Source organism: Fringilla coelebs (genome assembly GCF_963513975.1).
Source record: "Fringilla coelebs genome assembly, chromosome: 16".
NCBI lineage: Eukaryota > Metazoa > Chordata > Aves > Passeriformes > Fringillidae > Fringilla > Fringilla coelebs.
Genome location: NC_140042.1, coordinates 5,497,566 through 5,512,782, shown reverse-complemented (window position 1 = coordinate 5,512,782; position 15,217 = coordinate 5,497,566). Strand labels below are relative to the sequence as shown.

The 15,217-nt window shown below is 48.4% G+C and overlaps 1 protein-coding gene across 1 annotated transcript in view; it reads right to left on the bottom strand.

The window, feature by feature from the left end:
• The window catches only part of ADAP1 (ArfGAP with dual PH domains 1), a gene marked incomplete at its 5' end in the record, with an annotated part of 47,311 nt that overhangs the window by 17,149 nt on the left and 14,945 nt on the right, over positions 1-15,217 (bottom strand). The window contains one exon of the mRNA XM_084216648.1: positions 10,385-10,467. Within this exon, the coding sequence (XP_084072774.1) occupies positions 10,385-10,467 (83 nt within the window). The remainder of the gene's footprint in view (positions 1-10,384; positions 10,468-15,217) is intronic.

Genomic DNA, 15,217 nt, shown 5'->3' with positions numbered 1-15,217 from the left:
CCTTGTGCTGGGCTGGGGGAACTGCAGGGTTTGCAACTCCCACCAGGCACTCACAGCCCCTCCTCTGATGGAAACCTCTGGACAGGGGCTGCTTTTTGGGGGCATCTGTACAGCACTCAGAGCAAAACAAAGACCAAAATGCTCCTGAGCATCCTTGAAATCCTAAAATGCTCCTTTGAAAAGCCAATAGTGGAGGCTGCATCCTTTTTGGAGAGGACCAGAGCCCTGCTGCTGCTTAGCCTGACATCCTGCATCCCTCCCTGCCATGCTCCCCACTGCTCCAATGACCACAGAGAGAAGCACCAGCAGAACCTGCCCAGCATCAAGCTCACAGCAGGCTGCAAAACTCAGCCAAGAAGCCAAATTCCCTGACACAATCCCTGCCTGGCTGTGATGCCAAATCACTGCATCCTCTGGGACACTGAGACAGGCCAGAGGTGCAGCATCCCTGTGCCCTGGGCTGCTCATTCAGCCCCAAATCAGCCTGTCCAGAGCTCAGCCCCCCCTTCAGCTGCCCTGGGTGCCCCAGTGCCAAGCAGAGGAGCTGCTCCTGGTGTCAGCTGGGAGGAGGGAAAATGCAGCCAGACTTTGGGACCCTGCAGCCAAGGCCTTACAGACAAGGGCAGGACTGGTTGCAGGGATTTGTAACGTGGTTTTGCTGAAATCCAGTGGGAGCCAAACCTGGTGCTTTGGTTCAGCCAAATACTGGAATCAATTGCTGCGAATTTACTGGAAATGGTGATTTAACAGCAGGCACCACTGATGCAATCCTAGCACACCAAGCACCAACATGCACTGCAGGGATCTGGTGCCATGATTTCCTACCACAAAGCAGCTCCCTCTCCATGCCCACACCTCTGCTTTGCAAAAGCCAACACGAATTCTCCACAAAATATCAGATTTTCGCTGCTTTTTCACCACGTGCTGCTATGACTTTTTTATTTTCATCTCTAGGTCTATGAGGAATCTTCTTACAGGGATTGCAAAGTGAGGCTAAGACAGCACAAAAAAGCATCCCACAGTGAGGGATGCTCACAGATCCTGTGACAGCCACATCTTCCCGATGCACGCTGCTGCCCTGAGTCACAAAAACAAGAGCTTCCCATCAGTGAGGGGCAGAGCAGAAAATTATGGAGCTTCTCTCAAAGCCCTGCTCTAATGCTTGAGCCTTTTAAGCATCAGAAGAGAATTTAATCCATTTTATAACTAGCATCAGATAACAGTGACATTAAAAAGCAGTCAGAGCCAAGCAGCGACTTCTTTTGGAGCTATTAAGTAGAAATAAATTAACTTATTTCTTTATATTGAAAATTCCTCTCTACAGACTAAGATCAAGGCTGGCTAAAGCTTTTGACAGCTGTTTGCCCATCAGCCACATCTGCACGAAGGTTAAATAGAGATTTACACTCACAGAAACTTCTGAGAAACTCAGACCTTTGGATCAAGATGCAGCCAGTATTTTCAGAAGTTCAACTCACAAAATGTTAGAAGAGCCAATTATAATTAGGCTTTTTCTACATTTCTATATATGGTGTAAATCAGGAGGCAAGTCACTGGCATTACAGGAAACATGCCAGCAAAAAAAGCAGGATGAGGGGAAAATAAACTCTTTATTTGCACGATACTATTCGCTTTACAGACACCTAACACAGCCAGGGCGTTCAGGGCCATTTATAAATTCACAGCATTATGTAGCACTAAAGCTTTTACTGTGGTATTCAGAGTCCAGCGTGAGCTGGTGTTTATACAGTGACATTTCAAACCTCACTGCCCTGCAGAAATACCTCCAGGGCCAGGGCTCGGGCTTGGGGACAGGAACACAAACATCACAATCCCTGCAGGGATTCCAGCACTGCCCCAAACTCCAAGCAGGTAGTGGGGATTAGAAACTGATTTTGTTTAGCAGAGCACTCATGGCCCATTTACAAACCACTCCAAGCTGCCATTGCAACACTGGTGACATGAGCTGGTGGAGCTGCTCTGGCCTCGGACACACGGACACTGGGACACCTGGACACTGGGACACCTGGACACCTGGACACTTGGACACCCAGACACCGGGACACCTGGGACACTCAGATGTTGCTTTGATTTTTAAAGATTTTCTAAGCCTTCTGATGCTGACATTTTTGTAGTGAACTTTCTCACATACTTTCTGTAAACAACTCATTGCTTTGCCTTCTTTTATGGAGGAGGAGAAATTTGATGGACTGTTGGTTTGTCCAGTGTCATTGGAGAGGTGGCACTGTCACCCTCCAATCCACTGTCACTTTTGGAACACTATAAATGTTGGAGTCAGAAAATAAACTTACCTTTTTCTCTTATCCTTGAGAGCAGCGGTGTGCGCCCGTGTTCTCTCGTGTCCTACAGTGACACAGACACCCAGATACTGGGACACCTGGACACTCAGACACATGGACACTCAAGACACTTGGACACTCAGACACTTGGACACTCAAGACACTTGGACACTGGGACACCTGGACACTGGGACACCTGGACACTGGGACACCTGGACACTGGGACACCCAGACAGTGGCAGGGGCTGCCCTGGGCTGGTGCCGCAGCCCCCAAACAAAGGGCGGGTGGAGCCGCAGCTTTGCCCCCACACCAAAGGCTGTTTTTACATGAGGAGATGTTGGAAGCTCATAAGGAACTGGGGGAAGGGAGAAGAGGTTTAAGGAAAAGAAAAACCAAACAATGCTGAAGTATTTCTGTGCCTTGTCAGGGCAGAGAGGAGGCACAGCCCTGCCCTGAACCAGCACAGTGTGGAAATGATGGAGGATTGCTTCACACACACACCAACCCCAAACCAGGCAATGCTACCGTGGAAGGCACTGGGATGCTCCTGCACAGCCCAGGGCACCCAGGCAGGTGACCCTGCTCTGCACCACTGCCCTCTCCTACAGCACAAAGTGCCTGGCAAAGCCCAGAGAGATGTTGCTGATAACCCTCCACATGGCTGCTCTTATCTCGTGGTTTCCCTTGCTGCTCCTGTGAGCTCTGTTTCCTAAGGAACCAAGGCTTCTGTGAGCATTGCTCATCCATCTCTCCCTCTGGCTTCTCAGCATCTTGGATAATTTCAGCCAGATGTGGCTCCTGTAGTTGTTGAACACTCCCCTCTCTCTCTGGTTTATAAAGCAATGGGGTAATTTTAAAAACCATCCTCATCCCTGTGTTTTGCAGAGCCACCCTTGTGGTGGGGCACTGCCTCTCCTGCTCTCACCTCACCCCCAGCCATACCCCCACCCTGCTCTGTGTTTGTGCAGTGCTCAGCACAGCATCACCCTGACCATGCTCACCTGGGAAAAGCCAGGAGAGCTGCCCCGGAGCTGGCGGAAATACAGAGAGGAACATCAGCCAAGGATGTGGGCTGAGCTTGGGGAAAAAACAACAGTGAACTAAATCTTCCTGCTGGTCTGCATGAGAGAAGCTGAGATGGCAGCTGGCTGCCATCCTGACCACACACATGAGCTGGCTCAAACCCTTCCCAGTGCTGAAAGCAGCTCTTGATTTAGCTGACAACACCTCAGCAGCAGAGCTTTGGTTTAACTCTCTTATTTAAGAATGCAGGTCCAGTGTCTTGTCAGCAGTTAAAGGATGCTACAGGAAGGACTTAGAGCACTTCTCCCCACTTGCAAGGAGCTGGTTTCACACATCAGCTCTGTCTCCCCCTTATCAAGTCACTCCCACAGGGGGGATGCTTTGACCATGGAGCAGGTCCAGTGGGATGGAGCAGTGTTCCACATAAAAACTTCCAGACAGCATAAACCAGCGCAAGAAATAGGGAAAAAAACCCCAACAACACAACCCACCTTTGTGTCTCTTGCTCCTCTCATGGCAGCCCAAATGTGGGCACACTCTGTTGCCACAACCCTCACACTGCTCCAGTGCCCTGAATGGGGACTTTGTTCAAACCTTCCCACCAGCACCTTTTCCCTCCTGTCCAGCTGTCCTTCCCTGCAGCACAGGAGCTGCCCCAAGCCCGAGCAGGGCAGTGATTCCCTGGCACAGGTGAGCCTGTGTGTGTGCCAGGACCTGGGGAAAGCACAAACACCCCTCTGGGGCAGCACACTTCCCAGCACAGCTGCACCAGCCCTGTGCAGCACTAAACCCTGCACCCTGCTCCCCAAGCCTGCAGCCCTCCCCACTCTCACCCTCTCCTCTTGCAAGCACCCCCAGATCTGAAGACCCTGCCTGTCCCCAGCCATCCTCCCACCCACAAGTGTCACCACAGCTCCTGTCCCCGGCCACCTCCACCCTGGGCTTCACTGCAGGGTTTGTTTGCAGAGCAAAGGGAGGGGATGGCTCTGCTGTGGCTTCACACCCCCTCTGCAGCAGCACCTCCTGAAACACCACGAGTGCTCTGGGCTCAGCAGGCGCCACCAGCAGCAGCAGCCCTCGGGCTGATGCTCTGATGCTTTATTTCTCTGCTCAGTGCTTTGGGCTGGCTGATGTGCAGAAAACCCCTCTGTGTCCTCTGAGGCTCCCCTTTGCACTGGTTTGCTCCCTGGGTGCTGCTCAGCCCTGTAATTTGCTTTGAGGCTGTGAAAAAACCCAGAGCAGAGCTGGTGTGGCTCTGACACCCACAGCTCCTCACTAGCTGGAGGAAATGGGGTAAGAGACAGCAGAGGATCAGGTCTGTCAGTTAAAATAATTGGATTTTAGCTGCAACACTGCTCACTGTTTTGTCTGATGAGGCCCAAAATAAACTGCATTACATCACTGCAGGTCACACTGAGCTAATAAGGGTCTGTTCCTCACACTGGGGAAGGACATTTTTGTGTCCCCTGTGTTTTCTCCAGTGTTTTGCAGTCAGAGCTCCTTCCAACTGGGTGAGTGCAGGGGAAAATTAATTCAAACTGCTGCCCAAATTATGCAAGAGCCTCATGGAATGGAAAGTGCACATTAACAGACTTTACTATTTTAGGGTGTTCTTTTATGTCTCATAATTTATTTTGCCATCATATTTGCAGACAAATAGGAAACAACAGAGAAGCCAAGTAATCCTAAGGGTGCTGACAGAAGATGGTACAAGCAAATAGGCACCTCCAGAGAAATGCTACCTGAATAAACCCCAGCTCACCTGAACAGTGACAACGTGATCCAGCCCACAGCACTTTAACACAGGAACACAATCCAACAGAGCCCAAAGCCCCAACTGCACTGCCTTTGCTAAAATGCCCAAAGTCCTGCCTGTATCTTCCAGCTTTCTCAGCAGCTCCAGTGGAAGCTCACAGGCCACCTCAGGCTGCAGGAGCACCACCTTATTTTACTCTGCAACCCAACAGGTCATCCCACCCCTCTGTAGAGCTCCCAGTCAAATCATCCCAGTCCTCCAACTTCCACCCCAAAGGACAGGGTGGTTTAAACCTTCACCTGGTGCAAATCTGGATTCCCCCAACACTTTCATGGGACCTATGACAATTTTTATCAGCTGAGGAGCCCCAGCTTCCCAAGGCCAATGAATGAAAGCAGTGAAGTCAAAGTTCAAAGGGCAAACAATTCCCTTTTGTTCTCAGCCACATTCCCATCCTCTCATCTGTAGCTTGAGATGCATCAGAGCAGCTGCACCTTGACCAGTTTTTATCATCCCAGTGCTCCAGCCCTGTGAAATAGCGGGAAAATGGAATAGAAAATACTACTCCCTTCTGCTTCCTCCACCTCTCCCTTGGTTAAAGTAAATCCCTTTGATTAAGGGAAATCAAGAGCACCCAACTGAACTAACTTTCAGCAGGTCCTCTTGGAAGCATGCCACAACTGCCATCTATCAACAGCAGTGGAAAACAACCAAGCTTTTTAAAACTGATCAAAACATTTTGAAAATGTATCAAACCTTGCAATTGCCTTGAGATACAGATCCAGACTTTGATGGCAATTACAACTGTCCCCTGTTTCCAGGAGAATTCAGCACCCATGCCCCATTAAACTCCTTTAGGAGGGACAATTAGCTGGAGACTGACAGTAATTTTGCCAGTTCATTTACCAGAAGGGATAAAGCCAACCTGAACCACGTTAATGTGAGAGTCTCAAGACTGGCATCACTCTGTGCTGTTGTACAAGAAATGCACTGCTAGAGAGAGGGATGTGGCCACGGTGTTAATTAGGATTGCTGGGGTGTAAATAATGTTTTGTTTCATGAAGTCTGGCCAGGGCAAACAAATTATTTAGCTCATACTCCAGCTGAATGAAGAGCTCAAATGTATAAGAGGATGTCTCTGGGAATCAATAGTGGATCACTGAAACATTTAATCACAGTTTTACTGATCTCCCTGCACCATCTGAGCTCTGCAGTCGATGGTGCTGATACACTGATTAACAACAGAGCCATCAGTCTAAAACACTAACGGGGCAGAGGAGCTGAACGCTGGCAACAGCACCTGGGCCTGTGCTCCAAGGCTTCCCAGGGGAGCAAGGAGCTCTCAATCTCCCTTTTAGAAATTTCCACTGTGATCTCCTGTCAGAACCCAGGACATCCCTCTGGCTGCCCTGGGGGGCTCCAGCCCCTGCCAGGGGGCTCAGAGACCTTGGCACGGAGTCAAAGACACCTGAGGCTTTGATTTTAACCCATGGAAACAATCACCAACTTTGCATGAGGATTCCCAAGCCACAAGAGTATAAGTATAATGATAGTTAGTTTGTCACAAGGTAGAAAAATAGAATTTTAGGGTTTTAAGGTCCCAAGATGGAGGAATCTGGGCGTGCCTTGTCCTTCTTTCTCCTTCTTTCTCCTTCTTCCTAGCCTCCATCTTCTGGGTGATGGTGGCACTTTTGGATTGGTTTAGAGTAGAGACAGACTGTCTAGCACAGGTGATAGGTATTGGGAAGTTATGGTAAATAAAGTACAGGTAGTTTTTAGTATAAAAAGATAACACTGCCCTGAGGGTGGGCAGTGTGCCATGGACTGACCTGCTGAACGGACCTCAGCAGGTCAGGGAAAGAATGTTATAGATAACAGAGAATAACAGCCTTGAAAAGCAGAACAGAGGAATCCTGACTCCTTCTTCAATCTCAGGGCCGGGAAAAAAGAGACTTTCCAACACCTTGGGGTCATCCTGAGCACAGAACCCCCGAGAATCCCCCATGGAGGGTGAGCGGCTGTGACTGCACATCCAACAGCACGTCCCCAAGAGGGGGGATCTCATCTGGGGGTGAACCAGCACCCAGGGACTACCAGATCTCATCTGGGGCTGAACCAGCACCCAGGGACCCAGCAGATCTCATCTGGGGGCTGAACCAGCACCCAGGAACCCACCAGATCTCATCTGGGGCTGAACCAGCACCCATGGACCACCAGATCTCATCTGGGGCTGAACCAGCACCCAGGGACCCACCAGATCCCATCTGGGGCTGAACCAGCACCCAGGAACCCATCAGATCCCATCTGGGGGTGAACCAGCACCCATGGACCCACCAGATCCCATCTGGGGCTGAACCAGCACCCAGGGACCCACAGCCAAGCTCAAGAGCTGGTTTCAATGCTCAGCACTGCCCACACTGGGGATTTCTGCACTTGGGAAATGTCTTTGTTTCCCAGCTCTGATCCTGCCACCTGGCATCACTCTGCATCCCCTGAGGCAGATGTTTCCCAGCAGTTCTGGGAGATGTAAGACCCTTTGGGGCAGCTGCTGCCTTTGCATCCCACACTGCCTGATTCATCCCCTCCCCAGCAGCTGAGGTTTGCTGTATCCTCCTGCCAGGCTTCCCTGCACGACTCCCTCAGCCCTGCCCTGCACATCTGACACTCCTGTCCTGAGGCTCATTTCTCCTGAGTCTGGCAGTTCAGCTGTGAGAGCTTCTGCCCGGCATCTACAGGCTCCAGACAGTCTCTCCCCAAAGAACATTCTCAAAGACACTGAATTTCTGACCAGGGTTTCATCAGGCTGCCTGGAAAAGGATGCTCCTCAAAACTATTCCAAGATAGCATTTTCTTATTTTTCATGCAATTATTGAACAAACATCAGAATGCAAAATAGCCCCTGGGATTGGAAAATGGAATTAAATCTTCCAGCAAACATGAGAAAATGGATACTGACATTTCTATTAGCAACAAAATGTTTCATGCTTAGAAACTGGTAACCTGACACTGCTCCAGGGAATTCAGGAGGGTGAGGAAAAATGGTCTGAGACAGCAGTAGGAAGGAACAGAGACAGAGGAACACCCCAGTGAGACACAGCTGGATGTGGGGTGGGCAGGAGGACACCCTGGTGTCGGTGCCACCTCGGTTTGGTCACAGACAGCTCAGGTCAGTGGAAAAAGCAGCAGCCCAGCCCCTGTGCCATGGCCAGCTCGCTGAGCCTGGCAGGAGCAGGCACAGGAGCCCCAGCACCGTGAGCAGCACAGTGACAGAACTGCCCCATGGCACAGGAATGGGACAAGAAATGTCCAACACACCCAGCCAGGAACATTTCTGATGGGGTAGGGCTGAGTTCCTGCTGGACCCCGTGATCCTTACAACCTAAATGATGGAGTGACATCCAGAGTGCTGCCTCCCCACGGGACACAGGGATTGCCCTGGCTCCCTGCTCAGGACACAACCCCAGGACACACCCAGCTCCCAGCCTGGGAGCTGAAAACTGCCTCAGCAGCTGGCCTGCAGGATGGGCTGGAGAAGGAGCACTTTTGGCACAGGTGGGCAGCCACACCTGGGGGCTGTGATGGGGCAGCAGAAGGGGAAGTTGGCACTGGGAGATTGGAGTGTGCATCCCCAGCTTTGTTCTGCTGTGACATCAGCCTGGTCCCCTAAGGAGGAGCCACCTGGCCAAAGCTCCCCTTGGAATTTACTGTCCAGGACAACCAACAAGTGGCATCCCAGCTGCACAGGTCATTTCTGTGGCTCCTGTGCTGGGTTTTGGAGATAGTTCCATTCTCAGAGACAATTCACAACCCAAAATCACTTATCCACCGCTTGCATGATGCCCAGCAGCCTGCTTCTCTTCTCCTCCTCCTCCTCCCCAGAGCACTGCTCCCTGAAAATGGCTCACCCTCTTCTCTTTCATTCTGTATTTAATGGCTTTTGAACTTCAAAGAGAGGTGAGAAAACCCTATCACTTCAGCATGCAGTTGAATATTATGCAGCCACATTACTGAAAAACACCTACAAAATATGCTGCTAAAATAAACTCCCCTTTGAATTCTTCTTATAATATCTTTCAGAGAGCTCAGAACACACTGCCCTTCTTCCCACACAGCACTGAAGCACCTACTTCACTTTAACCAGGTACACACTCTTCTCAGAGTCAAAAGGACTCATCATGTCCTTAAAATTATTCATTTTCCTCAAGCACTTGGTTGAATCCCAGCTTTTATATCCAGAAGTTGCACGGTAGAAAGTGGAAACATTATTCTTGGGTGGGTATTATACACACATTGGCAGGTACATTCAAAAATTATCTAAGAAACCAAACTATTTATTGCTAATAGAACACATCCGACTCCAGCAGACAGCTTTTATAAAAATCTAAAATAAAAATGCACCTGATGTACTGTCTATGGATATGGACACTCCCCACACACTGTGTGCCTCGTGTACACAATACAGCAGAGCTGAAATGCTCAAAACATAAATTGAGAGTATATGAGATCAGAATTTAATTGTGGTTTTCATAACAGCAAACTGCTGGAGCTACCTGCATATTATTAGTCTTGAAAAGCATCATGAAAATAATATTTTAACCTTTAATCTGCAACACGGTCTTTGCTAATAAAATTATCCCAGAGTCATCCAAGCACATAGCTGGTGTCAACTACTTAATATGCAGAATAAATTAAATGCCACTTACATCTAGCAAAGAAATACCCAGCTAATTTTGTGCACTTTCACGCCGGTGCAGCCACACAACAAACGCAGTGGAGCTCTGTGTCGACTCTTGATAGCTGATTTGTTTCCATCAGGTATCCAAATTCCCAACATTCCAAATCAAATACAGGGAATGCCAGGAGGTGTTGCCCTGATTTTTAAAGATTTTCTAAGCCTTCTGAGGTTTACATTCCTGTAATGAACCTTCTCACACACTTAATGGAAATAATTTATTGTTTTGCATTCTTTTATGGAGGAGGAGAAATTTGATGGACTGTTGGTTTGTCCAGTGTCATCAAAGAGGTGGCACTGTCACCCTCCAAACCACTGTCACTTTTGAAAATCTATAAATGTTGGAGCCAGAGATTTAAAAAGTCACTTTTACCTTGAAAGAGCAGCGTGTCCACGTCGTGTTATTTCGTGTCCTATAGTGACAAGGAGGGATCTTGTGCACAAGACCATACTTACTTCTACTTAATGAGATATGGGCAATAATCAACATAAAGAAAGTACAAACAGAGAGGAAGAACATGGAAGGGGCTGGACATCAAAAAAACTTATCAGCCAGAAGTGTTTTTCACTACCTGCAGAATAAGGCTCCTGCTTCTCACTGTGGATGAACTCTTTTCGTTCATATTTGGCTCTGATCCACTGCTCCCGCAGTAATCTGGAAAAAAAAATACAGAGAAAAGGAAACGTGGTCCAAAGTGCACTAAGAAAGAAGTCAGAACTATTAATTCTTCAGTGAAAGCACAAGTGTGATTTAAAAGTCTTCCAAAAATTGCATTGTACAGTCTGGAGTCAAGGGTTTCTTCTGCTTACAGTTGGACAACAATAAATCATTTCCTTGTACACCCAATTTTATTGGAAACTTATTTTTTAAAAATGCACAGATTTAGCAGAACAGTCTGTCCCCACCCACCCAATCAGCCTCTGTAAAAAATTCCCTCAGTATATGAAGCACTTTAGACCTACTCTTCTCAGGCCACTTTCTTCAGTGATCAGGGTGAGTAAATGAAAAAACCCAGCCACACACAAAAGGGAGATTATTGCCCTGAAGATATCAATACAGAAGCAGAAGGTGCTGAAAACCCATCTGGCCAAGCTCTTCCCAACTCACAGCCCACTCTGCCAAGTTTAAGAAAGCAGTCTATGATGCATGGCAGCAAATATGATTAAAATGTCCTTTACTTTTAATACTGAAATAATACAGATGATTTATACACCAAGACCCCAAATTCCAAAAAGGAAAAAAAAATATCCCAAAGATTATAATTTTTTTTTTTGCTATTTTATTTCAGTATGAGTGTTTGAACCAATGAAGTAGCTTTGATCTGGAATATGCTGGAAGTTGCTTCAAACCATTTTTAACTGAACTTATTTCTTAATTGCCCTAGAACCCTAAATAGTCCAAGGAGGCAGATCACACTCAGAAATAAAGGCATGTGTTATCCCAGCTTCACAGCAGACATTTTGGAGCTGCCTACACTGAAGACAGTAAAAGATCCCCCAGCACTGAGTGTGTTTTGTAAAACCATCACATTTCAACACATCAACTTCTCTGCCAATGAAAACTATTCATATGCTTAATCACCTTTTCTCTTTTGCTGATTATGCAAACTAAATGGTATCTTTACAGCAGCCACATCCCAGAAATGCTCAAAGAACATAAACATACCAACATGGCTTATGAAAATTCATCTGCAGGTACAGCAAACACATTCAATAAATCTGCAAGACACTCTCCAATGAGAGCTGTGGCTGTGATTGGTTTCCTGGCAATAAAGGAGGAAATAATTAGATAGATTTTTGTTCCCCCCAGTGTTTCAGCTCCTTGGTTGGGGCACCAGCCTTCTCCCCAAGGCTCAGGGAGCACCACTGCTTCCCTGCCCCCAAAACCCAGCTGTGAGCTCCTGCTGCAATACAAACAAGGCACCAAATCTGCCTCTGCCCCTCTGCTCCTGTTCCCATGGCTGATCTTTGGCTGTTACACATCTGCAAGTTTGACTGTGAGCTCTGAACACCCATCTCCCCTCTGCTGCCATCCTGTGCTGTGCCCTGGGTGCAACCCATCCTCAGGAGCTCCAGGGGAACTTGGTACAGTCACAGAGAGCTTGGAAGGGACTGTAAATCATCTCATTCCAACTCCTCTGCCATGGGGCTGCTCAAACCCCACCGAGCAGCCAAGGGGGCTCTTCTGGGTCCAGCAGGATGCCTTTTCTGGATCTGACACCCACAAACAAGCCTGATGACCCAAAAGGTGGCACCCAAATGCCTGCTCTATAATGCTGTCACTGATCAGCAGAGCTACCAAAATTTAATCATAAAACAAACACAAATACTTGAATTTACGATTCTCCTTGCAATTTTTCCTGGCCAGCTGCTGCGGACAGCTTGTTATCACTGAAGCCAAACTTGGACCTTTTCAACAAGATGATCAGGGATGGAACTGGGAGGAAGAAAATTCACACCACCCTCAGCTCCAGCTGACGTCAGTGGCTCCAGCAGGAGCTGCAGCTGCTCTGAGTTCTGAGAGTCAGCCCTCCAGCATGAGGCTTGAAATCCTGCATGAATTAAGGTTCCTGTGCAGCAGTGGGAAAACCCTGCTGCTGCAGGATGCAGGCTGTGCAGCAGACACCCTGCAGGGCTCATCCCTGGGAGCCCTTCCCTGACTGCCCAGAGCATCGCTGCAGTGGCCCCAGGGCTCTTGCGCAAGAGGGCACCCCCGGGGCAGCCCGCAGGCACCACGCCCCAAGGGCAGCCCTGAGAAGCTGCAGAATGTTCTAGCTGGCCTCCCTCAACATCTGGCCCTGAGCAGGAGTGGCTGCAGTGGCAGCTCCCAGAGCCCAGGGGAATCCAGCTGTGCCGCCTTCCCAGCAGCTGCCTGGCAGTGCGCGCACTCTTCCCCCTTCCTTATCGTCACAACCCAGGCTCTTCCAGCAATAATTTCCCCAAAGCCAGAACACACCACAGAGCAGCTCACAGTCTGGACAGCCCAGTGCAAGGCCACCAGCTGCAGCTTCTGCTCCAGTGGTTATTTATAGAAAGCAGAACAACTCCAGTAAAAGAAACCAAAACAAAAACCCAACTGGGACAGCGAGGAGTTCACCATCTCCCTTCACTGCAAGAGAGAAGCTGAGCAGGGATTTCACCACATTCACTCTCTTTTGGACTAGATGCAATCCTGCCATAAAAAGCTGCTGGTGCTAAACCCCAGTTTCACCAGCACAGCTCTGATGAATTCACACAGGAGCAGGAATGTGTCCTGGCATCTGTAGGAGCTGAGACCCTCAAACCATACAGGGACTGTATGAAAACAGCCACCACTTTCAGGAGACTGCTGACTTCATCTAAATTCAAGTATATGTCCAGGGACTTCAGAAATATATGTTTTTGTTGAAATGCACTCTTCCAGCTGTGAATATGTGTGTATGTAACCCAGGGCTGACACCACGTACCCAGCACAGGAGCCTCCATCCAAATGCACCTTTGACTCCAAAAGGAGTTCTGTGACCAGAGAGGACTGCAGTAACAGCCCCTGGTATTCTACTGCATTTCTGGTGATGGGGTAATGCAGCAAATCAGCAAATGTATTATTTGTGTTTGTTAAAAAAAAGTAAGCGCATCATTCCTAAACTGCAGAGATGCACAGCTTTCAGGATCAACTCCAAAAGCTTTAACAGCCCACCTAAAGTCTGTCAGGCTGCTGGTTACAGGGAATTTGTCATTTTTCAGCAATTAGAACAGAAAAGTCCTTGTACTCATCAAAAACCTAGAGGCAAATCAAAAAACCCCACCAACAAAACAAAACACTGAGGAAATCCACATTTCAGAAAAAGGGAAAATTCATGCCCCAGATGGGAAAGGACTGAGCTTGGCTGAGGGACAGCAGGTCCAGAGGCTGACAAGGCACTGCCCACACCACTGCAGGCACTTGTTTGCTTTCCTGACCACCCACATGAACACAAGGGCTCTGCCCAGGGGCCAGTGAGGAAGGTTCCAGAAGAAGCCGCTGGAGCAGTTTTATCTTGGTCCCACCTACTCAGAGCTCACAGCAAAAAGCACCACAGGAAAAGCTGCTGGAGCAGTTTAATATCAAACTGCGGCTGCACGGCTTCAGCGTGCTGTGGAGGAGGAGCTGCCCAGCCAAATTCAGTCTCTCTGGTTTATTTTTTCCCCAAAACTGATTTTTTCTCAGCTGGGCTGGTTGATGCACTCCAGAGCACACACACAGAAGCTGTGGCTTTTTTTTGGAGACATATGACAGGCAAGAAACCCCAGGCAGAGGTGAAAGTGGCCCAAAAGACACCAAACACCACACACTACCACTGCCTAACTGCATCCTTGTGAGGCACCATCACGTCCAAGAAAGACAAAAGAAATGAATGCCATCCAGAAACACCATTTCCAGAAGCCAAATTTGTGGCTTCTGGAATTTGTCAGAGGTTTTTCCAGCAAAAGCCAACATGCTTTCCACGGGCAGCTATGCCAGGTTTCTGTCAAACAACTGCTCTAATGAAATTTGAAGTCAGAGCCCAAATTCTTTGCCCAGACTGCGAGGAGAGCCACTGCAGCATAGACTAAAAGCCTGCCTAGCTTCACACTCTCTTCCTCTCTAGGAAGGTCTTGCTGTGAGGACTTGCTTTTAAAGGCAGCTGGGGGCTCCTTCAGGCTCTCTGTGCATCACCTCAGCGTGCAGAGCCTGAGGATTGATGTGCCATCCCCCTGCCAAGAGCAGCACCCAGGGCAGAGCAAAAACACAGGGCTTTGGCTCTCCAGGTATGAACCCCTTGCATTATGGATTTGGAGAAGTTAAAACTGATTCTGAGTGTTCAAAATCACAACATTCTCAGTTAAAATGCTAACTGGCTCCTTTTATGTTTGATTGCTTTACATGCACTGTGTCCTGTACACCCCAATACTATTTTTCAGAATGGTTAAACACCAATTAAACCCATGTAGGAAACAGCCTCTGTCAGTAGTACCTTAACCTTGTAGCAATTTCCTGTGGAAATTAAAGGAATCAATATGAATTAACAGGTTTACAAGCTAACAGCAAAGAGAAAATGAACAAGAAGAGTGAATCCCGTGGCTGGTCAGGATTGAAGGACTGGGCAGATCTCAGCACTCGGGTGACTCGAAGAATTCCTGAGGCTGAATGACCAATTTGTGCCACCAAGGAGGCTCCACCACTTGGGAATGAGCTGATGAGCAGCCACCCCCAGTGCAGCCCCTCAGCTGCCCACCCAAGACATCAGGCACTTCTGAAAGCTGAGAATGTAAAATCTGAAAACCCTCATTAATAACCAGGAACCTGAGCAAATCTCAGTTTTACCCCCGTGGACATTATGTAATGAAGTTTTTATAGCTATAAAGTTTTTATTCTCTATGAAGCACTGGCAAAAGGAGGTGACAGA